Source organism: Larimichthys crocea, chromosome XIII (genome assembly GCF_000972845.2).
Source record: "Larimichthys crocea isolate SSNF chromosome XIII, L_crocea_2.0, whole genome shotgun sequence".
Taxonomy (NCBI): domain Eukaryota; kingdom Metazoa; phylum Chordata; class Actinopteri; family Sciaenidae; genus Larimichthys; species Larimichthys crocea.
The window spans coordinates 36160438-36187236 of record NC_040023.1 but is presented as its reverse complement, the minus strand read 5'-3'; the positions used below and the strand labels follow the sequence as shown (position 1 = coordinate 36187236).

The window sequence follows — 26799 nt, the reverse complement described above, 5'->3', positions numbered from 1 at the left end:
CATAAATTATTCAATACATCCTTTGTGCTGAAGGATTCAAGAGTAAAAAAAAATAAAAATCACATTTTCTAATATCAATAAATTGCTGTAGCCAACTGTCATTAACCCTTGTAACTCTCAAGAGTTGAATAAAGAGCTTAATTGTAACTATTTATTTATTAATTTGACTTTAAATAGACAAAAAGAGCTCTTACGATGTGAGCTTAGTTTAAATATATGATTAAATAAATGTTAATATGTCACTTTCTTTGTTAGTTTTACGTTATAATTATAATTTGGTGACAATAATTTGGCATTTTCTAATTATTCCTCTAAGAAGAACTACAAATCGACAGAGTGACTGCTCCTGTTTGGCGGTAGAGGATCTTTGGCTGCCCGCTCTGCACCAATAGGAAGCCGCCTCTCCTGACAGAAGGCGGGACAGGACGCGGGCTCCGGGCGGACGGTCACTCGGTGCATGAACAGCCAGCGGACCGTCATGGACAGGACGGCCGTGGTGAAGGTCGGGGCCGCGGCCAGCGCCAGCGTGTGTGCCCTGTTCGGCGGCGTGGTTCTGGCCCAGTATATCGTCGCTAAGAAGAAGCGAGCCGGCAAGAAAACCCGGATCATCGAGATGGTGAGTTAAAGAAATACACGGACAACGAGCGGCGTCAAGGCGGCCATAAAGAGGGAGGAGAAGCAGGAAGTGGGGAGGCTGCGCCTTCAAAATAAAAGCGCCTGCGTTTGACAGTTGATAGTTTTGAGAGAAACTTAATGGTTAAGATATTATTATTATTATTATTATTATTATTAGACACCGTTATTATTATTATTATTATTATTATTATTATTATTATTATTATTATATACACTTATTAATTTATTATTATTAGATTAACATTATTATTATTATTATTATATTATTATTATTATTTATTATTATTTATTAGATATTTTTTTTTATTACTGTATTTTATTATTATTGATTTATTATTATTTACTATTATTATTATTATAGATACATTTTATTTTTTATTATTATTATTATTATTTATATTATTAGAACATTCATTCTTCTTATTATTATTATTAATTAGGACATTCGTTAAAATTATTATTATTATAGATAACCTTTGTTATATATTATTATTATTATTAATTAATAATTAATATATAACTTTATTTCTTTATTATATCTTATTCTATTATTATTTATTAACTTTAAGACACCTATATTATCATCATTTATTATTTATTATATTATTTATATATATATTTATTATATATTAATTTATTATTATTGTTTTGTTTATTGTTATTTTATTATTATAAGATTACATTTATTTTTATTATTATTCTTATTATTATTATTATTATTATTCTTAGACACTGTTATTATTGTTATTAATAGTAACAACAGCACCATTTTTTATATTATTATGATAAATAAGAAATTTGTAAATTTGTAATAGTATATTATACTATTATAAATGAATGGTAATATATAATATAAGAACAAAAGTCCAAATTATCTTATTTAGTCCAAACAACTAATAACTTAATACTAAAAGTTGCAGACCTGTTAATCACTATTTAAACATTTTATTGTGACATTAAGCGTGTAAACATCTACACTTTGGATGGTGGAATTTTTAAATATCCTAAATTAATTCAGTGCTTAATAATCAGGAACCAACAGTGCATTAAAACTGGATCCAGATAGAGCAAGTTCACCATTAAATATATTGCTGTTGTATTTGAATCTATGCAACACATGTGCGCCTTTATTCTGAAAATCATGTCCGGAAATCAGACACCGCGTCCTTGGTGTCTTGACATCAGTGGAGCTGGTTCCCTAAAACAGCAGCTGTTTGTTTTTTTTAGAGGTCATCAGTGAGCTGCTCTCCAACAGAACCGAGCAGAACCGAGCAGAACCGAGCAGCAGATCTGCTGATCGACAGCTGACCCCTGTGTGACAGCGATGCTCTGTCGCTGTCATGGTAACCGCTCCAGAGCTGCTGTCTGTTGTTGGATCAGACCATGTAGGTTATGCAAGCTGAACCCACTCCAGAGTCCGGCTCTGTAACCTGTCCGACAGGAATCACAAACATTCCACACAAAACTGCAGACAAGCCAGAAAAATCCTCTGGAACGAGTCAAACAAACCAGAAAAACACGGCGTGTCTTTGTTGCTGAGTGTGTGACACTGTCATCCTTCTTTCACAACACCGCAGCTCACCTGGGACGGCTGTGGACGGCAGCACCTGTTCAACAAATCGAGCATTTGCATTCAGATTTGCACACTTAAGATAACTTCGAGGCCGCTGTCACAGGCAGAATGTTCCTAAAAAGCTTCGTGATGATTCGATGTTTGATGATTAAGCACGAGGAGAAAATAGCAACATAAGTTCCTGATGGAGGTGGATGAGAAGTAAAGTGCAAAGTGCTGTTTACCGACAGACACATGATGGTGTTGCAACATCTTCACGTCACGTCATGCTTCAGCTAATCTCCACAGTCTGTGCGGCACAGATAGGTGGACTAACCCCACCCGCCTCTCTGGATTGTGTTTATGTTCATATCAAAGACTCGCCATCCCTCAGATACCACGTGAGGATCCACACAGTCAAACAAAGAAGAATATAATATAGTTTCTAATATGTTTTGCAGGGATGTTTAGACTTTGAGTTTGTCGGTCATTACAAGGCGTTGCCCTGTACTGTGTCTCCTATAATCTCTATGATTCATATCTGAGTTATTTGGCCCCACCTGCACTTACCTGCACGTTTCTATCTACCATCTTCTCACGCAGACACAACGAACACAAACCTTGTTTAGCCGAAGAGAATCTCCTCAGAGTCAGCCGCCCACAAACGCTTCGTGTTGTAACCTCCCTGCCAGGAAACCTCTGCTTGATGTGATTTCTTTATTGTTGCCTTGTGACAGTCTGTCATCACAGGGAGAGATCTACTTTGACCCGCATCTGCCTTACATTCATTGTCGATTCAGGAGGGAATATCCAGGACTAAGTTAGACGATGGCAAATAGCAAATAAATGAAATAATTGAGAAAAGGTTTTATTTTATGATCTCAGACTGCCTTGAAAAGGTGACTTCTGTGTCCGTCGTATTGGGGAATCTCTGATTTCAGCCACGTAGATCTTCCCAGGTCGATCTTGGATGCCGATAATTTGTGTTAAGAGAGAGAGAGACAAAATCAGTGCATCACTGCATTATTTCCTGAGTTAAATTCAACTTTAGAGCTGCAGAGTGCTACAAAAAGTCAAAGAATGAATGATGTTGATGTTGTAGCTGTGGCAGCTTCAGGACCTTCAGCTTGGAAACTTCTGACCATCTGCTTTTGATGATGCCTGACGCTACAGAAGCACAAACATCCGCTTCAAACCCCTCAGGAGTGAAGAATCACACACACACAGTGGCTCAGGGAGGCTGAAGTTTCACATGGACGAGTTATGTGACTCATTTAAAAACCCGTCTGAGTCATCTCAGAAATCCTTTGGCATCGCATAAAAAAAACAAAGCACATTCTTTTCTTTATTCCCTAAAAACCCATTGTGGTCTTTGTGTGCAGCTGGCAAGCCCGTCACAGCTCGACTTTGTTCACTGCTCACTGCTGCTGGTTACATGTTTGTCTGTCCGTTTGCTCGTTAAACTGCAGCAACTTCCAAATATAACAATCAGACTTCAGAGCGCCTCGATGATAGAGGGAACAAAGCTTTATTCAGCCCTAAAATGGCAAATAAATTAAATTAAATTAAATTCAATAATTGATAATTGAGCCTTGAAAAAGTGACTTCTGGGTCCGTGGTATTGGTAAAAAATGCCTCAATACAGCAGCTTGTCCTAAAACTCGACCACTCTTCCAGAAAAGTCTCTTCAAAACAGACTCGGCACTCTGGAACTGAAGCCTTTCACGCTCCGCTGATATTTGTTGTTGTGCGCTCCTACGACGTTCTCCTGGTTCAAAGCGGCAGCAGCTTCCTCACAAACTTTCACAACTCTGCCACGGTGACCGAATAAATGAAAATCAGTTGAACCCACGTGGAGAAAATCACATTTGTGTTATTAGTTAAATGTCAGAAGCGATCAAACGGATTCAGTTCTAGTGAAGATGTTTTATTAGATTCAGTCATTTCATCCTTCATGTGTTCAGTCGATGACATCTCAAAGGACATCTATATTTGCGGGTTGGGCAGCGTGGTCTTAAAGAAAGTTTAAGGTCTTAAGAAACCCTGATCTGCACATCGTTCCATGCATTAGTCCCGTCTAAGTCGTAGTTTTTATGAACAGAGATCTGCTTTTAGCTCGTCATCGTCATACATATGAAAGACAAGTAAAACTCCAAGTACAAACTTCTTTCTGTCACATTCAGTTGACATTTAACTTCTGTTTTATCACCTTTTGCGTGAAAATCAGAAGCAGCATTGGCTTCACATTCTACTCTGCATGCATCCGTGTGGTAGAGGAGTTAAAATCTAGTGTATGAGGCCTGTATTCATCAAATTATGTCAAAAACTCAGAAACTCTGATCTGTGTCCTGCTTCTAACTTTGTGTTCAGAGTTGTGGCCATGAAGGTACTTTAATAATTTGAAACATAACATGAAAACATCTGGAATAATCTGGAATGATTCACAATGATTGAACTGATTCCTTGTGTTTGCCGAAGTCTCCAGACAGTTCTCACTGTTGTGGTGCACTAAATATATTCAGTAACTCTGATTATATAACTATAAGTAACTATGATTAGACCTCAGAGTGTCACAGGAGCTCCACACTGACACGAGTTAATGCCGTTCACACGTGTGATCGGGCGCTGACCTCTCTGTGCTGCTCATCACTTACATGCATCGATTCATTCATTTCTTATTTGGTGTTGGACATGCCGAGCTCAGTCAGACAGATCTGGGTAGATCTCGCACAGGTTATCGATTATACTTCTATCTTCTCTGCTCTTTAGTTTAGAAACTATCGAACGCTGCAGGAAACATTAAAAAATAAATAAAAAAAGACCGGCAGTGACTCCAGTTGGTCTCGGTAAGTGTTCCTGACGATGCCAGGACCCTGGAGCAAGACCAGGACGGCACCTGCCGGGGTGTGTGTTCACCCTCATTGGCCTCTAGAGGGCAGAATAGAGCAACACTGCAACTGCAACATACAGATTCAGGGATTGCTGTTTGCTGCTAGAAGTGAAACAACTGAAGCTTTCTCAGAGTAGTCGGTGTAGCAGTGAGATGAGCCTGCATTCATTTGAGGGTTGGAAGTTTTCAAAGTCCAGCTGAACTTCAGTGGTTGTGGTCTTTTTTTATTATCAGTAGAAACAGACGGCTGTCAGGGTGCGTCTACGGAAAGAGCTTGTGACGACATTATCCCACCCAAAGAGAGAGAGAGAGAGAGAACAGATACAGCAGTGATATAACAATCATTTTACTCTGTAGCATTGCTCCACTTTGTTCAAATTAAAAATGAAACTCACCCCGAAACTTTTTTGTCTTTCTACTGTTCCAACAATCACCAGCTGCGCTTTGCTTGAAATAAACTGGTAATCCACCGAGAGTCATCTGATGCCGGACCGCCACCTCTCGCTCCTCTCTTGATATTTACCATCGAACTCGAGAGGAGTAGTCACAAAGAAACAGTAATAGTAAGAGGAGGAGGAAGAGGAAGAGGAGGAGGAGAAACATCAGCAGTATTTCTTTCTAAGAGTAAAAGTAGCAGCAAACGTTGTAGTAGCATTTAAGTTGATAGTAATTGTAGCAGAAGTTTGGACTGGACTTCCTAGTCTTCTGACCCACTCGAGGCATTTTTACATGACATATCACATTCACCCATTCATACACTGACGGCATCGGCTGCCATCTGCTCATCAGCTCTGCAGCTAATCACATCCACACACAGATGGCAACTTGTGGTTCAGTGTCTTACCCAAAGATAATTAGTATAGGAGCTTTAGGAGGGTTGAACCGGGGGTCGAACCTCCAATCTTCTGATTAGTGGACGCTCTAAAAACAGATGTGAAAAGGTGGTGACAGGATAGTAATAATGCAGAGAAGGGATGCTGTAGTATCAATAGAGGTTGTAGTAATTGTAATAATATCAATACTGAGATCAGCAGTGAGTTATTCGAAGTGGTAGAGTAGTAGATGGAAAGGTTGAAGCAGTAAGGATGTCTCATCAAAACAATGCTGGGATCAGTCACCTGTCGACCGCAGCAGGACAAGGCTGAGTCACGGTGGTTCGACCGCAAAGTTTTGCTCGGACTCGTGTCGTTGGCGGGATTTCAGAGGAATGCTGGGAGAAGGTTGAACAGCTGTTGGAGAATCTATGCAGCAACAACACGTAACGTTCAAACAAGAACTGATCAGAAATGTGTGGCTTTCTTTATCTTCTGATGATTGGAGCTACAGGATTGACATCCACGCTCCACTATCTTAACCCCACTCTCTGCACGGACAATAATTAAACTGACCGACATATTAATGAGACATGTGACTTCATGATCGTCTTGATCTGATTGTGCCTTCAACTCATGTGACAGACCATGGTGCTGTTGACTTTTCCTCCGCCCTCACATGCTGAGGTTAAAGGTGAAGGGTGGACCTGAAGTGAAACCAGTTTTCTGTAGAAGTGGTTACTCTGGACAGATAAGGGAGCAGGCTAGGAGGTTTTGGGTGGAGACAGAACCGGGTCACATTATTTTTAAACACTATAGACGGTGTAAAGCTCGGTGTGGTGGCTCTGGCCTTTGCCATCTTCACAGTCCTGCCTCCACCGACTCCTTGTTAATCCGAAAATGGGCAGAGATGTTGGAGTGTGGTTGGCTGAATGAAGCCTGAACAGCACCCACCTGTCAATCAAAGCGTCTACGCCCTTAATCCTGCATAACTTTAAGCCTTAATATAATGTGAACAGGTGAGTTGTATATAAATTCACCCTCAGTACAGTTGTCATGAACGGGGAAATTAGCTACAGAGACCAAAACAGTTTTTTGTACCAGGCTGTAAACATGTTTATTTCTGCTGCTGGGGACTTATGGAGACTGACTCACTTCTGGAGCCAGCCTCAAGTGGACGTTAGAGGAACTGCAGTTTAGAACTTTTGGCTTCACCACTAGGGTTAATTTAAACAAACTGTATCATATCCAAACATAAATAAACATTTTGTTTTGTCATGAGCAGAAAAATATATTTTATATATTTCCATAAAGTCCTGTTAATTCCCATGGAAAGTTCCCAACTTTCCTAGAATTTTGCAACCCTATTCACTTCACAGCCACAGAGGTTGCTGCTTGGTACACATCCATAGGATTCGTCTTGTTGGTTTTGACTTTGCAAAACATAAAACTGCATGAAGTGCTACTCGACAAGCTGCTGATAGATGCGTCAAAGCCAAATATTTGTCTATATATATATAAGTCTGATTTGATATTAAAATGAAGTTTTTATAGCCGCAGCAGTCTGTTGACAATCGTCTGCAGTGTTCTCCCTCCTGCAGCTCTGCTGCTGATTTGCATCCAGAGGTCACAAGCTATCGTCTGTCGGAAACCAATCCAAAAGTTGCATGAAACGCCGGGCAGCCTGCTAATATTCCTCCAAGCAGTTTGTGAAACAGCTGCAGGCGATCGACGACAACATTTATTAAAGCTTTGCACCATGTTTCTTGTTGACAGTCTCACAGTGGAGCTCCGGCTTGTGGTTTGCATGCACCGTTAAACTGCATGTGAGCCGACTAAACAGAAACACTCCCTGCCCCTCTCCTCCATAAACACGACTGGTGGAGCTCCTTCTGCACGCCAATAACATGTTACTGTTATTGTGGCGAGGTGTAACCGGAGAGCGTCGGCCTAGTTTTTGGGAGTTGTGGTATGTGGGGCCGGTCGAGGTCAGAGGACGAGGTTGTGTCGTGTTCCAGCCTCCGTCGTCTTACATCAACAACACCGACAGTCAGGACGTCAGCGGGGGACTGAGCCTTGCTCAGCAAAAATTGAGCCCTGGGACAAAGTGTCAACGCCGCACGTAGACGTCTGATTTTGTTTATCAAAGCCGTCCAAGTTAAGGAGCTTTGAGTTTGTGTTAACACGATCATGATATTGCAAACGTTTCTTAATCTTATCATAGCAGCAACAGATTATACTGATGCTTTATTGATCTATTGGTTGAGGAATCTGGGTTAACTGATAGAAGAATGGTTATGCTGGAGTTGACGTGTCAGAGGCTCTGACACGAGAACCTGCTCAACCTGAATACCAATCTGTGTGTGTGGGTACATATAATTGAAATGATGAACATGCTCAGACTCAACCAAAAATGTGAAGCTGCTGCCTGTTCCTGCATGTGTGTGTGTCTGTGTTTACGTCGGCTAAATACTGAAGCAGCCACATTTGATTGAAAATAGTTTGGTTGTTTGAGGTCAATAATTGTGCGTTCACACAGAAAGCAAAGTGAATTTTTCACCTCGCCTACTCGTGTGTTTGATCGTTCAGAATAAAGCCAGCGAGCAACAACAAGCACTGAGGGTGTGTTTGCACATCTGCAGCTCGCAGCTACACTTTCTAATGCGAATGTGAAGATTTATTTTCTAAACTGTGAAACATCCTGCAGTCAAATATCATTTACAGCTGACTGACAGATTTATCATCCGGACGTGAGCCGGACAGTATGACATAAAATCTTTACCATGATCCATCGTCACATTAATATTGATCATTGAAAAGCTCTCATGCTGAGCAGATCTGACGTGATGTCGGGCTTTTATTCATCCAGGATCTCCGGCTTTCTTTCTGGAAACTTTCCATGGGAAGTTAAGATGGGGGAATTTTGGAAATATTCCAAATCAAAAAGAATTTATGGGAATTTACTGTAAATTTGGGGTAATTTAAACAAACTGTATCATATCCAAACATAAATAGAATCTTTTTGTTTTGTCATAAGCAGACATGCAAAATAATACAATAAAAAAACAAAAAACATTTTAACAGATTTATTTGTAATTTCCTGGTTTATTCTCGTTAATTCCCATAAATTCCCATGGAAATGTGAAAATTCCCAGAATTTTGCAACCCTACTCTGTACATCCTCTAACACTTTGCAGACCGCCACGATAGACGCACATCTTTCACTCAACCTGTGTGTGTCGCCGGCGACGTATTAAGCTCCAGTAAAGCTACAGTTAAGATGGGGAATTTTGGAAATATTCCAAATCAGAAACGCCATTGGAATTTATGGGAATTTACTGTAAATCTGGGGTAATTTAAACAAACTGTATCATATCCAAACATAAATATAATCTTTTTTTTGTGTTGTCATGAGCGGACATGCAAAATAATACAATTTAAAAAAACTAACAAAAAACATATTAAGAGATTTATTTATAAATTCCTGGTTTATTCCCGTTAATTCCCATAAATTCCCATGTAAATGTGAAAATTCCCAGAATTTTGCAGCCCTACTGTGTACATGCTCTAACACTTTGCAGACCGCCACGATAGACTCACATCTTTCACTCAACCTGTGCGTGTCGCCGGCGACGTATTAAGCTCCAGTTAAAATGAGGAATTTTGGAAATATTCCAAATCAGAAACTCCATTGGAATTTATGGGAATTTACTGTAAATTTGGGGTATTTTAAACAAACTGTATCATATCCAAACATAAATATAATATTTTTTGTTTTGTCATGAGCGGACATGCAAAATAATACAATTTTAAAAAACTAACAAAAAACATTTTAACAGATTTCTTTTTAATTTCCTGGTTTATTCCCATAAATTCCCATGGAAATTTGAAAATTCCCAGAATTTTGCAGCCCTACTCTGTACATGCTCTAACACTTTGCAGACCCCCACGATAGACGCACATCTTTCACTTAACCTGTTCGTGTTTGGCGACGTATTAAGCTTTGCTCGTTTTGGTGAGGTTCAATTGTCTAAACAGCCAAACAGCTCAGGGCTGATCCCTACATGACTCTTCTGAACCACGGTGGCTCTGATCACATGACTCTTCTGAACCACGGTGGCTCTGATCACATGACTCTTCTGAACCACGGTGGCTCTGTGGTGTCTCCCACTGTAAATGTAGCAAACATAACGCCGGCTCCAGTGGACATTATGCTCTTGGCTGAAGTATTGTCTGGAAATGAGCTGCTGGTCCAATCATGGTTTGTTGTTTCGGAACAATAACACACGGCATTGTGCAGGGCCGGTCTATGATGCATAATATATGAACAGTTTGCCGTCATATGTATGTAGTTAATTCATTTTAAATGTACTTTACACGCTCTGTGGGTCACACAGCAGACTGTGTGTCCAGAGTTAACCTCTGTGGATGTGTGTGTGTGTGTGTGTGTGTGTGCCCTGACACTCGCACCGAACCTTGACCCCCGTGACCTTTCGTACGGCGCTGAGCTATTTACTGCATGTGTGTGTGTTGTGTGTTAAAATGTGTGTGCTCAGCAGCAGCAGCAGCAGCAGCGTTGAAGCGAGTTCGTCCTCTGCGATCGTTTTTTGAAGAGGTCAAAGGTCACGTTACTGGAATGAGGGGTAGATTTACTTTTCCTCCACTGGCCCCAATTCAGCGTCTATTTATACTAAACCGTGTGTGTGTGTGTGTGTGTGTGTGTGTGTGTGTGAGCCTCTCTGCACAGGGGGAGGGGCTATGTTGTCTAATCTATTTAGGGTAACACCCACACCCCCTCCCTGGCTGTGGCTGTAGATATATAAGCCCTCTGCAGCCGCACAATCTTTTCCTCACTCTTGTGTTTGCTGAGACAACAGACCCGAGGTAAGTGTGTGTGTGTGTGTGTGTGTGTGTGTGTGTGTGTCTGTGTGTGTATATAACTGGTTATAATCCACGCTGTAGTCGTTGTTGCTTCATAGAGACTGAAAAAAAAACAAACATTTAACATTTAACGCTACAAATTCTTGTTCTGAAATGTCACAAAATCCTCCTCTTGCTGTCAGGATGCTTTGTGAAATGTCACAAAATCCTCCTCTTGCTGTCAGGATGCTTTGACCTTTGACCTCTTGTGTCACGTTGAGGTTTTTCTTCATCTCTGCTGGATTGTAAAACGTTGTAATGTACAAAATGAGGCACAGGAATGTGATGCAGCACATCTGGCGGTATCACATTCACCGCCTTGACCGTAAGTGCGTTGGTTTTCGTTTTTTTCGACACATAAAGTTTCAACAGAGCGGATATGAAGCGGAGGAAGTCGCTTTGTGTCTGTGCTCGCTTACATAAGTTTGTGTTTTATGTGTGTGTGAGTGAGAGGATCATTAGAGAGCAGACTGGAACTAATAAATTCAGTTTTTTTTTGTTTACGTTCTGGTTGTGATTATCATATTTCTGTAGCGAGTGATGTACGAGGAGTTACGCAACCTGACACTGATTATTTATGACCGGTGGAAGTGGTGCAGTGTGTATGTGTGTGTGTGTGTGTCTGTGTGTGTTTTGGGGGGTGGGGTGGTTGCTGTGTGTGTGTTTGTGCAGTATAGATATTCAGCCTTTGGCCTTTTAATCCACACACTGCAAATGCCTTCATATCTGTAGACATGAATCTGTCTTCATACACTTGTTTTGACAGATAGTGAACATTAATAAATATCTGTCACTCAAAATGAACCGAAAACAATCTGACAACGAAAACAACAACATAAAATCATCAGGATTCATCGTCTGTGATCGGCCCATAAACTAAACTGAACAGTGTTCTGTTAGATATGAGTGTCTCAGAGAAAAACAACTTACGAGTACTTTGATCGAAGGCGTGCGATTTATGCCAACAGCTGATTGGAAACTCTAGATATCGAACAGAAGCCACAGACGATGTTATAAAGTTGTAAAGTCATCACTCAGATAACGTTAGCCACATCCTGACTGTGCAAGCCTTCTTCTGCCTGCGTGTCACTCACCCTGGATGCAGGTTCGCGGCTGCTCGTAGCCGTCGCAGACCAACCGAAGCGCGACGACTGACCAACAAAGAAACAACAGTTTTTTTTAAAGAATCTCAGTCGGTTCTTCAACTTCGGCCCTCGTCTGTGGTCAAGAATGACTCAGCAAAATGTCTTTGGCTAAAGCAATATGCAAATCTTAATCTTTGTAATCGGATTATAACATTTCCCACCAAGTAACCCCGTTGGAATCATCTTGACGCACTCATTCCTTGAAAGCAAAGATATTTTGTAACTCCACATTGTTGCATAACTAAGCATAACACACAGTCATTCCCTGCAGAGCTGTTTGGCAGGCCGGTTTGTCTCTTCCCGTTTTGCTGTTGATCTTCCAGGTGTGGCTCACTTATGTCCACAGTCAGCTGATCCTGGGACGACCTTATCTTCAGGGCAATGATGGACTGTTTTTCTTCTTCTCTTTCCTCCGTCTGTGAGTGGTGGCCAATCAAAACTCCAGATACAAACGGCAGATCTGCAGATTTCTGTCATGCATGTAGTTTCCTTTCTTTCCTGCTTGGTTCCACCAACCTGAGAAGTTAACTGCTGATCTGCAAAGACACAAACTGATCGGACTTATCCTCACAGGAAAAAATACTTCACCATCATCCCTGAGGGACGCAGACTTTCTTTAAATGTTCGTGCAAGATTTCACAGAGAAGTTGAAGAAGAAAGTCGACCAGTGATCGGGGCTGAGCTTCGCCTCCTCTGCAGGGCGGCTGTTTGTGTGGGCATTCGGCTCGTTATACAACACCGACAGATTCCAAACATCAGCTGCTTCGTGACCCTGAAACCCCCTCCAGGACTGAGTGTGTGTCTGGAACAGTGTGTTCAAATACACTGGAGGCTGCGCCCAAGAATGTCATAATAACTGTATAACAACTCTAGTTTGACACACACTACTCACCCTCAAAGAAGCCCAGCCTTAAAACTCCTTCTCCTCTTTGTCCTCCTCTTCATAACAGCTCTAACCGCAGAATAACCTGCAGGCCAAAGTGTTGTAGTGGTTTGTCAGGAATGTCTTAAAGCTGAAGCGTCTCTTTCTTTCTCTCTCCAGATGCCTCAGTTTGAGAAGACGACGGTCCACATGAGGGACCCCGAGAGGGTGGAGCAGATCATCTGTGGCCTCATCAAAGGAGGAGCTTCCAAACTACAGGTTAGAATATCAAGACCTGGTGACGTCCTGACAGTCAGCGTTTTGGTAGCACCGAAGTTCACGAGCAGACCGCTTTGAATGGTCAATCTCAAACATTGACAGCCGCTTCACAGACAGCAGGTCTTTTTAAGCATCTAATGTTTTGGTTTCATGTATTCCTGATCGTTGCAGATCATCACAGACTTCGACATGACGTTAAGCAAGTTCGCCGTCAACGGCAAGCGCTGCCCGACGTGTCACAGTAAGCACAACGAGGACCGTTAAATCTTTTGCCATAACTTGCCTGAACTCGTATGTTATAATGGTGTCTTTTCTTTTCGCAGATATCATTGATAACTGCAAGCTGGTGACGGAGGAGTGCCGGCAGAAGCTGCTGCAGCTGAAGAATAAATATTATCCCATCGAGATCGACCCTCAGCTCACCATGGAGGAGAAATACCCGTTCATGGTGGAGTGGTACGTACACACACAGTTTCTTTCTTAACTTTCCTAACACGATATATATCTAAAGATGTGTATTCGTGTGTTTGCAGGTACTTCAAGTCTCACACACTGCTCGTGGAGCAGCGGCTAGAGAAAGACAAACTGTCAGAGGTGGTGAGAGAGTCTGACGCTGCACTCAGGTACTAGAGACTGAACGCTGTATAGAAATAGTCAGTACCACAGCAGAAGAATAACTCTCACCAACTTGTTCCTTTTTCGGTTTCAGGGATGGTTTCGAGCAGTTCTTCGACCGCCTGCATCAGCACAACGTGCCTGTCTTCATCTTCTCCGCTGGCCTGGGCGACGTCCTGGAGGAAATCATCCGCCAGGCCGGAGTCTACCACCCCAACGTCAAAGTCGTCTCCAACTTCATGGACTTTGACGAGAACGTGAGTCCCGCACACCAAAAAAAGTTCATGCCCACAGAAGCATATCATAAACACCATGCTGCTTCGTCATCTCACAGGGCGTCCTGAAGGGTTTTAAAGGCGAGCTGATCCACGTGTACAACAAACACGACGGCGCCCTGCGGAACACGGAGTACTTCAAGCAGCTCAAGGAATACTGCAACATCGTCCTGATGGGCGACTCGCTGGGAGACCTCAGCATGGCGGACGGCGCGCCCAACGTGGAGAACATCCTCAAGATTGGCTTCCTCAACGACAAGGTACAGACGTGACACGTAACCGTGGATCCGAAAACATGCAGAAAACGTCCTTGTTGAAGTGTTTGTCTGCTGTCCATCACGTTCTTTTGATGATCTTGTATGTTGTCTTTGTTTCACAGCCAAATTCTGCAAGTGTGTGAGTCCTGACATGACTTTAAGAGCTTATTACGTCCTGTTTGGTGACCTGGCAAAAAAAATAAGTAGAAATTGCACCGTCGCTGCTTGACCGTCTCCTTCTGGTCTTACCCTGCAGGTGGAGGAGCGACTGGACAAATATCTGGACTCTTATGACATCGTCCTGGTGAAGGACGAGACTCTGGAAGTGCCCAACGCCATCCTCCAGAAGGTTCTATAACTCCACCTCCTCTTCTCCTCCCTCCAGCCTCGGGCCTGTCAGACTTCTAACCACCGACTTCTACCTTTTATCGCTGGTCCAGAGCGGTCACTATGTTACCCCCTTCCACTTGCTCTGGATCCCACCTGGGTCATCTTCTGCCCACCCGTCCCCCACGGCCTCTTCACCCTGTAAAACCTTTTTAAAAGACATTTTACGTCTCCTGAATGAACTGTTTTAAAGTCCACACAGCAGCAACAGCCCGTCTCTGGTGTGTTTTATCTGTCTGAGTAGTTTCTGATGTCGTTTTATGATAAGATAATAACCAAAAGTAAGATATATATTTAAAAAAAAACACCATCACCAGCTCTTACTCCATCTTTATTATTTACACATTATTACTCATAGGATTACTTTTGATATGGTAATATTTGTATACCATAAAACAAGACGCCCACAGACGGACACGGCGTTTTCTTTGGAGCTATCCCAACATCCTTCAGTTCCTTCAGTTACTCCCACATCCCGCTCCTCCTTCTTTTGCTCTGTGCTGGCTGAAGACCACGACTTGAAGTGCGTCACATCTTAAGATTGTTAAAAGAAGTCGATACAGGCCTTTGCTCGACTGCTATTGGACCACAGAGCAAGAGAGGGCGGGACTTGTCGGGGTGTGTTAGACGTCCACCTGGTCAGCTGTTGGTGTCAGACATAAAGGGCCTTGTGATATAAAATGTATGAAATCATATTTCCAACATGAGACTCGGATGATCAGAGGAAACGCACTTTAACTTGTGTATACGGGGGAATCGGCCTAGTTTGCGTCCTTGTTTACACAAGCTTTCTTTTTGAATGTGCTAATTTGGCATCAACTCAACAGAAGAAGAAGAGGAAGAAGCTTTACTCTAGGAACATTCACGCCCTTTTGAATTTGTGATCTTTGCGTAGCTGACTCAACAATCCATGCCAGTGTTTAAGGTTAAAGAGGTATTAAGTAATACTAGAGATGACTTCTGGTGGTCATTAGTGTGAATTACAACCACCAAAAGTTCAACATTTCGGTAAACAGAAGGAAACACACTGCTGCTGCGGCATAACAACTTCATCCTGTGGTCAGAATTGAGCACTACCTCTGAAATATTGAAATATTCATCTTTTTTTTCTTCTTTTGGGAGGTTCAAAGCTAAAAAAACGTCACCGTCTCCACTCGTTGCAACGTGTTGAATGTTCTCTTTGTGTTTTAAATGTGCTGCTATCACCTGCATGTTGCCTTTTCTTATTGTTCAGTTTTATGTCTACGACATGGGAGACTAATATATATATATATACGTATATATATCAGTAAAACAGGGATTAATGTCATACTGTATATGTGGGCGTTATGGAAATGTATATTGTTTTACTGAATTTGGGGACACCTCCAGAAGTATAGACCGGCGTGTTGTATTTTTATAAGCAGATGGCTTTATCTTTTTGTTTTGATGGTGTGATTTTGAAAATGCAATAAAACTTTGTGAGCCATGACATATCATGGACCCACCCCCCCCCTCTAACAAGCTTTAAAACTCTGGGTGTGACAGCATTAAAAGATGCAGTATGCATGGTTTCTTCAAAGATTCTTATTAGAGAAATCACAGGTATTATTATATGTAAATCACCTTGATCTGTGTCCTTGAATTCGAGGGAATCTGGGCCTGGAAAATCCTTGAATTATCACATAGATCAAGTAGAAAAGCAAAAGAGGAGGAAGGGTTTCCGACCCAGAAAGAACCATTACAGCAGTAACAGCTTCATCATGTTTTGAATGTCAAATCTTAATTGCAGTAGTGTTTGTATATAGTCAATAAAAAGTGGAATATTTGTCTGAAAGTCAGCATCACAGAAGGTTCAAAGTGTTTGAATTTGAAGTACTTTGAACCAGTATTCACAGTAATCGTGGAGATGATGATGTGTGCATACATGAGGCTGCAGATCAGCTCCTTGCTTGGACTGTCTATAGGAGCTTTGGCTGCAGTGCCACAGATGTCCTGTAGGTGGCAGTCCACGACAAGAAGACGCACTGTGGGAACAGTCAGAGAGACAGAAATCTGACCAACGTGGCACTCTGTGCATTCACGAACTGTCTGTTTTATTTGGGAAAAGTGTGGCTCGTTGGTCTAGGGGTATGATTCTCGCTTAGGGTGCGAGAGGTCCCGGGTTCAAATCCCGGACGAGCCCTCATTTATTTTTTTATTTATTTCTAACAAATCTCACCTGGATCTGAAAGAAGAGAATCCTTTACATAACCACACATCATACAAGCACGTTTTAGTTTCTTACTGTTTCACCAAATCTTCCAGTTTTTGTCCTATCTATGTTCTAAACCCTTCAAAAAAATAGATATTGATTATTTATTGATCTCGAGCAGCATGCAAACATACATTAAACATACATCAGCATGAGATCAATCTAAATTACAATTTAAAAAACTGTGCTAAAATATTGAACACTTGCAGAGAAGTTAGACTTTTTGCACGGAAATTAAATATGCAAAGGGAAATTTAATATTTGTAGCAAAATTAAATATATGCAGAGAGATTAAATATGTCAACATTTGCATAGAAGATAAATATATATAACTGTGTTAAGAAGTTAACCTGTGCTTACATCTATAAAAAAAATAGAGAACTATGAAATAAAACTACAAGTAGATAAAGAACTGTGTAAAAATGTCTTCGTGCATCATTCATAGCCTGATTTAAGGAACATTTTATGCAACATTGCATTTCTAAGAATCTTTGATTATGTCAGATAAAAGATAAAACAAGGGTTTTTAATTACATTAAATTAAATGTATTGTTGGTAATCAACTTGGTACGTTCCATAGTCAGACATTTAACCCTGGGTATCTACAATCAGCAAGTTAACCAAGATAATTATTTCTGAAATGACTGACATCTCATTACTCAGATAGTTTAATCATATGAATACCAGTTACACTAGTAATTATCATGCGGTTATGATTTTGCAATAAGCATATTGTGACATATATCTGTGATGAAGGCAGAAAGTTTGAGGTTATGTGGGTGGCTGCAGTACTTTAGAAGAAGTGAGTGTGCTGCAGTACAACAAAGTTCCTGTAGATGGCACTGAACTCTCCTATGGAGCCCAGAAATGTTCCGACGTGGCAGGTACCGTACAGTCAGCTGTGAAACACACGGTTCTGGAGTCTGTGTGTGCGGCTCGTTGGTCTAGGGGTATGATTCTCGCTTAGGGTGCGAGAGGTCCCGGGTTCAAATCCCGGACGAGCCCTAAGCTTTTCAAGGTCAAGACTCAAAACATATAATTAAATAGTTATATAATAATCAGAGTTAATTACAGTTTACATGCAAAAAGCAAAATGCCTTAAAACACAGAAACATCTGTGGAAGTTGACTGGACGAATGTTTGCACTTCCTCTTATGCTGTTCTAGATTTCTATTGTCGATATTGTATATACCTTTGATATCTTATGTATAGTTTGCTTTATAGTATATTTTTATTTTTTGTTGTCACCTTGTGTAATGCTGCTGCTGCACTATAATTTCCCAGCTTGGGATAAATAAAGTATACCTATCTATATCTATCTATTCATAAGTCATAAGTCATAAGTCAATTTATTTATATAGCACATTTAAATACAACAATATTATTGCCCATAGTGCTGCACAACATCAAAACAAAATAAAATACGTTAGAAGGGAGGAAGAAAAAATAAAAGATTAAAGATAAATTAAGCAACTACACAGAGTAATGGATAGTCATAAACACTGTAGACAATAACAAAATTGAAACGTGATCAACTCTTAAACGCCAGCGTGAATAAATGTGTTTTTAATCCAGATTTATATTTTATTATATGCAATTTTACTGTTACGCTTTTGTTTTTAATGCACATTATAACTCAGCAATACAGTTATCGTAATGCAGTTTATAGTCTGTGTTACTGTGTATATATTCACACATAATGAATTTAATTGGTTATTATCACTTTTAAAAGTTGAATAAAAGTGTCATTTTTTACATATAAGCTCATATAATAGATTTGGATTCAACCAACATATGTCTATATAATATATCTAATCAAAAATATACACAACTGTACAGAGAATACAGAGAAACACCACTCATAAGCATACGGACTACAGATATTTGATCTGTAGTCCTTAAAAAACTCATAATCCCACATTGCCCATCTGTGTCTGCGCATGCGCACAGCCAGCTTCTACCGTTAAAGCGTCAGTGCCATGACAACAGGACGATGGCTCCGAGCGAGAGGCTGAGAAACGTGATGTTAGCGTCTTAACGAGGAGTTACCGGCCCGTTAACCGTCCGACCGGCTGCGTGTACGTGAAGAAGGTAAGAGAAAAAAAAGCCCGGGAAGAAACGTGACGGTGTGTCCCGTCGTCACTCGGTTACCGAGCTTAGTATCCAGGTAACTTAGACAGCTAGCAGCTCATTAGCAGCCGTTAGCTGTGAGCTAACTCACCTCCGCCGGTTGTCCCGGTGTGTGACCGACTTTAAGCAGCTCCCGGAGCCGTGTTCGGTTCGTTTACTCTCCTCTATATGTCGCTTCACGATGGAGGACTTTATTTACCACACCGACAGTCCTCCTGGGTGTCAAACACCAAACCCACAGGTGTCTGCTTTGGTCCAGGAGGACACAGAGTTCACTACAGCAGCTAATTAACTAATAAGTCATTAGTCTGAATATTATGAGCCGAGTGTTTAAAAGTCTTTAGTCTGAATGTTATGAGCTGAGTGTTTAAAAGTCTTTAGTCTGAATGTTATGAGCTGAGTGTTTAAAAGTCATTAGTCTGAATGTTATGAGCTGAGTGTTTAAAAGTCTTTAGTCTGAATGTTATGAGCTGTCACACACATTTATGAGACTACAACAGTAGATACAAGGTTAGAAATATCAGCTGCTCATTACCAACCAGTCCAAACAACTCAATAATTAGATTAGATTAGATTAAATATACTTTATTCACCTTTTATTTCAGATTATACTTTATTCACCTTTTATTTCAGATTAGATTAGATTTACTTTATTCACCTTTTATTTCAGATTAAATGTACTTTATTCACCTTTTATTTCAGATTAGATTAGATATACTTAATTCACCTTTTATTTCAGATTAAATATACTTTATTCACTTTTTATTTCAGATTAGATATACTTTATTCATCTTTTATTTCAGATTAGATATACTTTATTCATCCCACCATGGGGAAATGTACTTGTTACAGCAGCAGAGGAAAGTGTAGCGTACACTACAGAATTAGAAAAAGGTAGAAAAGGCAAAAAACAAAAAAAACACAATAAACATGAAAAACAACCAACCTTCAAAACAGACAAGTACTGAGCGTACAAAGTGGCATGATATATAAAGAGTATTGTAATGTAAAGAAATATTGCAAAGAAAGTGACCATGATACAAATAATAATGTTATTGCAAGAGTAATAATAAGTAAAAATACATATTTTAATGTGTCTAAACCAGGGGTCTTGGACGAGAGACAAACAAACAGGGACTCCCATATGTAATTCATTTTTGAAAAATGTGACACATTCATAATTAAGTTTTTTATATTTACTTTATTCATAACCTATTTATATTCTGGGTTATTAGCCTATATGTGTTTATGATTGATTTAAAAACAAGTTTTTGTGTCTTTAGACTCACAGCTCTTTATGTTTATCTGCAGCTATTCATCAGTATTTTGATGAAAATTGTCAATTATTATGACAATAATTGACGGACCCCCCGCAGTACCTCTGCGGACCCTTGGTTGGAGACCCCTGGTCTGAACAGATATTGTAATGTATAGGAACAATGGTGGAACGTCCTCGGCTCGTTGTTCGTTGTGATATTTAGTTTTTTTTTACATGCTTATGTTTGAAAGTTTGCACTTGTAAACTGTGCTGGAACTTTTGATGTGACGCCGAATCCATCGAAGGAGGACGTAACATGTTTATTATCAATGCAGGGCTTGATAAAGACAGCGAGGACGAGCTTGGATGTGGTTGAGTGGAATTCATTTCAGATTTCCCACCTGCACCGTGCTTGCAGAAAGCATTAACTGAGAAATGTTCCAGTTAACTGAGTGCAAAAAGTCAGTGAAGCACAAACCAAGCAGACAGTCACATGATGATACCATATGCCTGTTAGAAATAAAGTTGCTGTAATAATAAGTGAGTAGTTCTAGACAGGGATTTGCACCATTACAGCTTCCTGCTCCTTCCCAAAACATCCACAGATAATCTCCATACTTCCTTCCCAGGCCGGGCTCCCTCAAAGTCTTTTAAACATGTATGTTTTCTGAAATATGTTTGTCAGAGACGGTGTAATATTCCTTTAACCCCGCTCAGGTCTGTGTGGACAGGAGGGATTCCCTCTCTGGATTAGCTGCCCGTTCCACCTGCTCAGCACTTAGCAAGTAGAAAAGCTGCTTGCCCCCTCCTCCCCTCTTCATCGCTCACACACAGAATCCTACGGTCACGTGACGAGTATTCTGGTCTGCCATTGGCTGCAGGTGTCAGTGTGTGTGGTCCACAGAGCACTGAGAGCCTCCTGGGTCAGCGGACATCACGCCAATGGTCAAATTGATTATCCAGTGTTTCTTTAGGGACCAGAAGGTCGGTGGTTTGATTCCCTGCCGACAGGATACAGGAGTGAAAAAGTATCGACTGCTGTGTGTTTTTATATGTGTTACATTAAATTCCTTCCAGTTTTGATCCAGCCACTCTTTCATCGTGAACATCTCGTCAGCTCGGGCAGTGATCAACACTTTTCAGCATTCACTGACATTTTATGAACCAAACTGATTCATTGAGAAACTAATTGACTGATTTATCCCTTCCCCTCTTCTGTCTTTCTCTCTTTGTCCAATCAGAGGCAACATGTCTCTGTTCAAGGCCCGTGATTGGTGGTCGGCAGCGCTTGGCGAGGGGGAGGAGTTTGACCAGGGATGCTTATGTGTTGGAGACGTGGACAACAGCGGCACTGGACATGGTCAGTGTGTAGTGAGCATACAGTCTGCAGGACGGTTGTTACATGTCCCTCTTATTATCACACTTTCAATTTCTATCTAGCACATCACACAACTCCACCTCAGTGACCCGGACTAGCCCTTTAAATGTGTCTGTTGCTCGAATCAGGTCCCTCCAGAGTAAATACAAACTCACCAGCCCTCTCAGAAGGATAGTATCGTCCATCCTGACCTCTAACATCTACTATTGTTCTCTGTGATTGTAGACAAGGTGGTGGTGGGCAGCTACATGGGGATGCTGCGAATATTCTCCCCACATGCCAATAAGTCCAGCGAGGGAGTCCCAGTGGAAGCTCAGCTTCTGGAAGTCCAGCTTCAGAACGCCATCGTCCAGGTGGAAGTGGGCAAGTTCGTCTCGTAAGTAGAGCTCATAAACCCGGGATTAATATGACACTGTTAATTTAACTCTTTCTCACTTTTAAAGGTGCAGTGTGTCAGATTTATGTGGTTCTATGAACAGAATATGGTAGAAATGGAATATGTTTTTTTGGGTTTAACCATACAGCCACCACTAGGTGGAGACATTGTTTGCAAAGAGAGGGCAGCGTTTATACTTTTTATGTTGTATGTTCTTCTAAAAGCAGCTATGTCGCAGTTTACTTACTGGAAATATGACTCATGATATATATTTGCTCGACGTGCATGATTCAACTTTTCCCCATGGTTTCCCCAGTGTTAAAAAGGCAAACAAATTTTGGAATAAATCATTCTAATGAACCGTTACCCAAGTATTCTACATCTGCAGACATGACAGTTCTCTTTTAAGAAGCCTGCACAGGAGATGCCGCTGAATCCTGCACGCTGCTCCTTTAACATGGTGCTACTTCTGATAAATCAAGCCACCACAGATCTGTGCTCTAACACCCGGATCATTGATGGGTGTTGCTAATCTCTGTCCTCCACCACCTCCCTGTATGCGAGGGCTTTCACCTGTGTGGCCCCCGTGAGGCCTTTGTGTCTTGTAGGTCAAACTGGCATTAGCCAACCTTTAAATCGCTCTCATGAATGCTGAGCTCCACCTTTATTGTCTGAGAATAAATATCAGCTTACACTCCTCTAAAGAGCTAAAGGCACAAAGAAGGTGTAGACAGCAAAGTAAATGTAAACATGAAATATTAGGGATGTATCTAATACACATAATGTATGTAATGTAACATTTAGTCTATACATGTCAGAAATCTGTTTTGTCCTTAACGGATTACAATAATATAAAACAGAGAAATGGGACAGAAACTCAGTGAACCAGGAGCTGTAGACTCATTATCTGTAGGTAATTACTGTCTTTTATTGGAGGTGTAGTTACAGGGATATTGTCAAGGATCCATTCATGGCTTTCACCCCTGGCTTGTTACTGTCGGTGCTTTCCAGTGCTTGTAGCTGACCGCACCGGATAATTTGTTACAGAGAACAGTCTATGAAGTCGTTGTTGTTGTTGTTTAAAGGGTGAGCACTTTCTAACAATACGTGTCTCAGTGAATATAAACCATCAGATCAACGAACAGTCAAACTCTTACAGAACAAGAAGAAACACTCTCTGGTTTAGATACAACCGGACCCATCTTCTCTAACCTCGTTAGCAGTCGTCATCATTAACACACAGCTAGACCACGGCTTTAGCTCATGCTTTGGCTGCCAGTAGTTCTTCACAGGACACTAATTGGTCAGAACCACTGTGGTTTGGACACAAGCACACAAGACTGTCGAGTCCAGCTGCCTGGCGAGGTTCATTAAATCCTTAAATGTGATGCAAACTGTACATTTACATTGTATTGAGTCAGAGGTCAGAGGTCACAGAGCTGTAGATAGACGTACTATATATAGATATACATTACAGGACAGCTAGTATGTGCACTCTGGCCACCCAGCTATATCTCTGTTTGTGTTATATATGTGTGCTGCTGCCTGGGAACGAGTCCCAGATCTTTCTTTAACTCCATGCCGTGACCTTCTGTGAATTATAAGCATTCATAGTATAGCTTATAATATAGCCTTACTTCAAACTGCCACGCAGTGACGCCCACTCATAACTCACCACGCCGCTTTTTCATTCATAGAAAAACCATCCCCGCTGTTACCCACCACTACATTAACATGAATGCTAACCCAAAAACCACTACGTCAGGAGTTTCTCTCCCTCGTCATGATTTACCACGGATCTCTCAGCCACCCAGTGGCCCGAGCATAGTTGTGCTTATAATATTGGGCTAACCACTGAGTTGCTAGCATAGCTGTTGGAACCCAAGGGCCCCATCCGGCGTTGTTATTGCACTGCATAATTGGATCTTAAGAGCTGACCCCCCTCAGACTCAAGGTCAAGTGAAACTGCAAATGCCTACAGTAATAATGACTTGTTTTGGAGCGAGGATGATTGACTGACCCCTGACAGCCCAAAACTATTTGGAAAGCGGGGAGGAAGTGTGGAATGATAGGGACAGTGGTGAAATGTTACTTAGTGGACAGTTTTACCCACTTTATACCGAGCCAAGCAGGAAACTGAACGCGCTGAACCTCGTGCCCTTTTTATGAAACTCATTTTTGTAACTTGTTTTGACCTGCGTGATCCTTAAAGCACTCACAACAAGTGGACCTCTTGACATGAACATTGTTTATGTCTTGCTCTAATCGTGAAGGTAAAATTTATATTTTTACATTCCCCAATAAAACATTTAGGGGAAGGATGGCACTATTCAGCAATGGATAGTTTGGCAGCATGTTGAATGCGTCATACGGATGATAACACATGAAGGTATTCTCAGGAAGGACAAAACTATTATTTGTTGGTGTATGTACTTAATAAAGCATGGCACAAAATGACTGTGTCTTAGGGTCTGCATCAATACACAAAAACGGCACACAGGCATAAGCAATGTGTGAAAAGCATGGCCTGCCCCATTCATTTGAATGCAACTGGATAAAATTGCAGAATTGAAAAATCCATTATGCAGCGTCAGGCAAACCCAATGATCTTAAACAGGTCACATCATCTACGGACCAAACAACATGCCCCCTCCAATGCGCCCCTTGCACGTTATAAACACAGCGCTGTTTCCAGTCTGAACACCTCGTAAAGGCGACAACGAAATCTCACATGATTAAACTGTATGTATGAGCCAGATGAGCTCCCAAAGGACCAGAAACAGAAAACACTACAGCGTGTTCAACCCAACGAGGCGTAAGTTTAACCCCGCTTCACTTCTGCAGGAGTGGAACTACCAACCGTGTTCGCAAAACATGGTTTTGGAGTTTTCCTGTACATTTAAAATGAACATGTAGCTTACATTCCCACAGTGATGCATACAGAAAATATCCAGTCATTCCACAAAAAAAATAATCCCACTGAGTGTTTACATGGCTGAAGTATGAAATGAAATGAGCAGGAACAGCTAAATGTAGCAAAGATGTTGGTGTGGATATTTGCGTATATCCAAAACATGAACTTTACAGTTATTGTTGCTGTGGTGAGAGAGTGTACACTCAGTCTCAAGCCAGCCTGAAATCTACAGTAATTAGGCATAATGCTCCCTATATCTATTAAACACGAGGATTAACTCCATAACCCTGCCAGCCTTACTCCAGCTATTGATTTGAACACTACACTCCCATCGCCTCACTGTGGTGCACAGGAACCTTCCAGAGAGTTTTCTGGGAACAGCTCTGGTGGTTGCCCGCAAGGCTTCCCACATCATCACGATGGAAGCAGAGATCCAGCTAAATCATCTGTTTGGAACAAGTTGTGTTTGGTTACTGCGGTTTTTCAACGCAGCATTCTTCACGACTGGTGGGCATTTTGGAAGCCGGCCTCGACAGAGAAGCACGTTGTAAATATTGTCAGGGCAGACCGAGGTGGGCAGATGGTGAAAGGTTTTGTTCAGCACTGACTTGGTGGTTTTCAAGGAAGAAGAAAACTTGTGGGATCGAGTTTTTTCTTCTCCTTGTTGTTTTTTCTCTCAACAAACATTACAACAGCGGTTGGAAGTTAGTAAGGCACATTTGTTCACGGTCCAAATAGTGGACAGATTCCTTCCTTGTGGGTTTGTGGTAAAAAAGTAAGTGAAAATCTAGGATCAGCACACTGAGACCCATCAGCTAAACATCAACCAAAACCAATGTTAAAAAGACCACCAGCTGTTACAGTATATTTTAGAAGTTTAATATGAATGGCTACCAGAACACAGTGGCTGGAGGCATTGCCTTGCTGAGTGTCTTTATGCAAAAAAGGAAGCTCCATCCCGACTTCTGACCTCTGAGGTCTCTGTAGAGTCACATAGTTCAGCCAAAAGCCAGAAGAGCAGTTCATTCTCTCTCAGAATTATTATGTTATGCTGTATTATAGTTGTCGTCCTTTTAAATATACTCCTTGGATGATTTAAGTCTGTCGTTCTGTTCAGGTGCTCAGAGCTTCTTCATCTGGCGTTCTTCACCCGCGGAAGTTGTCAGTCTACCGTATCAGGTAACATGCACACTAACACCAAAAGGCAGCTAAATAAATCCATTTGCATCCCTCCCCCTTTAACCTTCAAAAACGGCACATAGACTTGTTTTTGTCTGATCTGTGTTACGCAGGCACTGCTGGGAACGGGAGCATGGTGACCAGTACCAGCTGAAGTTGGTTTATGAACACAATCTGCAGAGGACAGCCTGCAACTGACCTACGGCAGCTTTGGAGGGGTTTACAGGTATGGCAGACATTTTAAATCTTTTTATTAGGTGAGACAAAAAAGTGTGGCGAACTGGACCGTCCGTCGACTCAAAGCGACTCATGGCATTGTCTGGAACTCAGCTACTCAAATCTCAAGTGACACGTCACGTTTTCAACAGCCATCGGCTCCAGCAAAATCAGCTGAAATAAACTGGAAGTTTTTTTTTAAACGTGTCTCGGTGCAGATCTTAGTTTGAGCTCCATCGAGAGGAGAAGCATTTTGCTGGACATGCTTGTCTGTATTCACATCCTAGCTCACTGATTTTTGCAACCAGGGTCGGGTACAGGCTTCAAGTGCAGGTCAGAAACAGAACCCAGCTCTAAGATGAAACTATCTCGGGCTTCATTCACAGAAAAATATGAGAATGTTTCAGAACGATGGGGAGAGATCTAAACTCCTGGATCACATTATGCATCATTACATCTCTTGCAGCACTGCAGACGATTTACAG

At 41.3% G+C, this 26799-nt stretch overlaps 2 protein-coding genes and 2 non-coding genes across 7 annotated transcripts in view; all 4 read left to right on the top strand.

Moving 5' to 3' along the window:
* The first annotated feature begins 403 nt into the window (after window positions 1-403).
* nt5c3a (5'-nucleotidase, cytosolic IIIA) lies at window positions 404-16130 on the top strand. 2 transcript variants are annotated; one of them, XM_019274320.2, is made up of 8 exons: window positions 404-616; window positions 12998-13096; window positions 13268-13337; window positions 13420-13552; window positions 13630-13719; window positions 13806-13968; window positions 14046-14246; window positions 14500-16130. In XM_019274320.2, exons 1-8 carry the CDS (start codon window positions 458-460, stop codon window positions 14599-14601), a joined length of 1017 nt encoding a protein of 338 aa, XP_019129865.2. In that variant the 5' UTR covers window positions 404-457; the 3' UTR covers window positions 14602-16130. The 2 variants fall into 2 exon arrangements, with proteins under 2 accessions (XP_019129865.2, XP_019129867.2); XM_019274322.2 differs by lacking the exon at window positions 404-616 and adding an exon at window positions 10626-10774.
* Window positions 16131-16722: 592 nt separating this feature from the next.
* trnap-agg (transfer RNA proline (anticodon AGG)) lies at window positions 16723-16794 on the top strand. The gene has a single exon. It is a non-coding gene; the product is annotated as a tRNA-Pro (tRNA).
* A 1002-nt stretch (window positions 16795-17796) lies between these two features.
* trnap-agg (transfer RNA proline (anticodon AGG)) lies at window positions 17797-17868 on the top strand. Its single transcript has one exon. It is a non-coding gene; the product is annotated as a tRNA-Pro (tRNA).
* A 951-nt stretch (window positions 17869-18819) lies between these two features.
* Window positions 18820-26799, top strand: part of bbs9 (Bardet-Biedl syndrome 9) — a 177430-nt gene continuing 169450 nt past the window's right edge. For all 3 annotated transcript variants that reach the window (XR_003463585.1, XM_027286875.1, XM_027286874.1), the window contains exons 1-3: window positions 18820-18954; window positions 21493-21611; window positions 21855-22005. Coding sequence is in view for 2 of the 3 variants with exons in the window: in XM_027286875.1 (XP_027142676.1) it covers window positions 21500-21611; window positions 21855-22005 (263 nt within the window). In the remaining variant the exon portion in view is untranslated. The remainder of the gene's footprint in view (window positions 18955-21492; window positions 21612-21854; window positions 22006-26799) is intronic.

What these genes read in the sequence shown, in the direction of transcription:
- nt5c3a (XM_019274320.2), top strand. Translation starts at nt 458, where the DNA reads ATGAACAGCCAGCGGACCGTCATGGACAGGACGGCCGTGGTGAAGGTC. An exon ending in GAGGAGCTTCCAAACTACAG is followed by an intron (nt 13,097 to 13,267) that starts GTTAGAATATCA and finishes TGATCGTTGCAG; the next exon opens with ATCATCACAGACTTCGACAT. An exon ending in TACCCGTTCATGGTGGAGTG is followed by an intron (nt 13,553 to 13,629) that starts GTACGTACACAC and finishes GTGTGTTTGCAG; the next exon opens with GTACTTCAAGTCTCACACAC.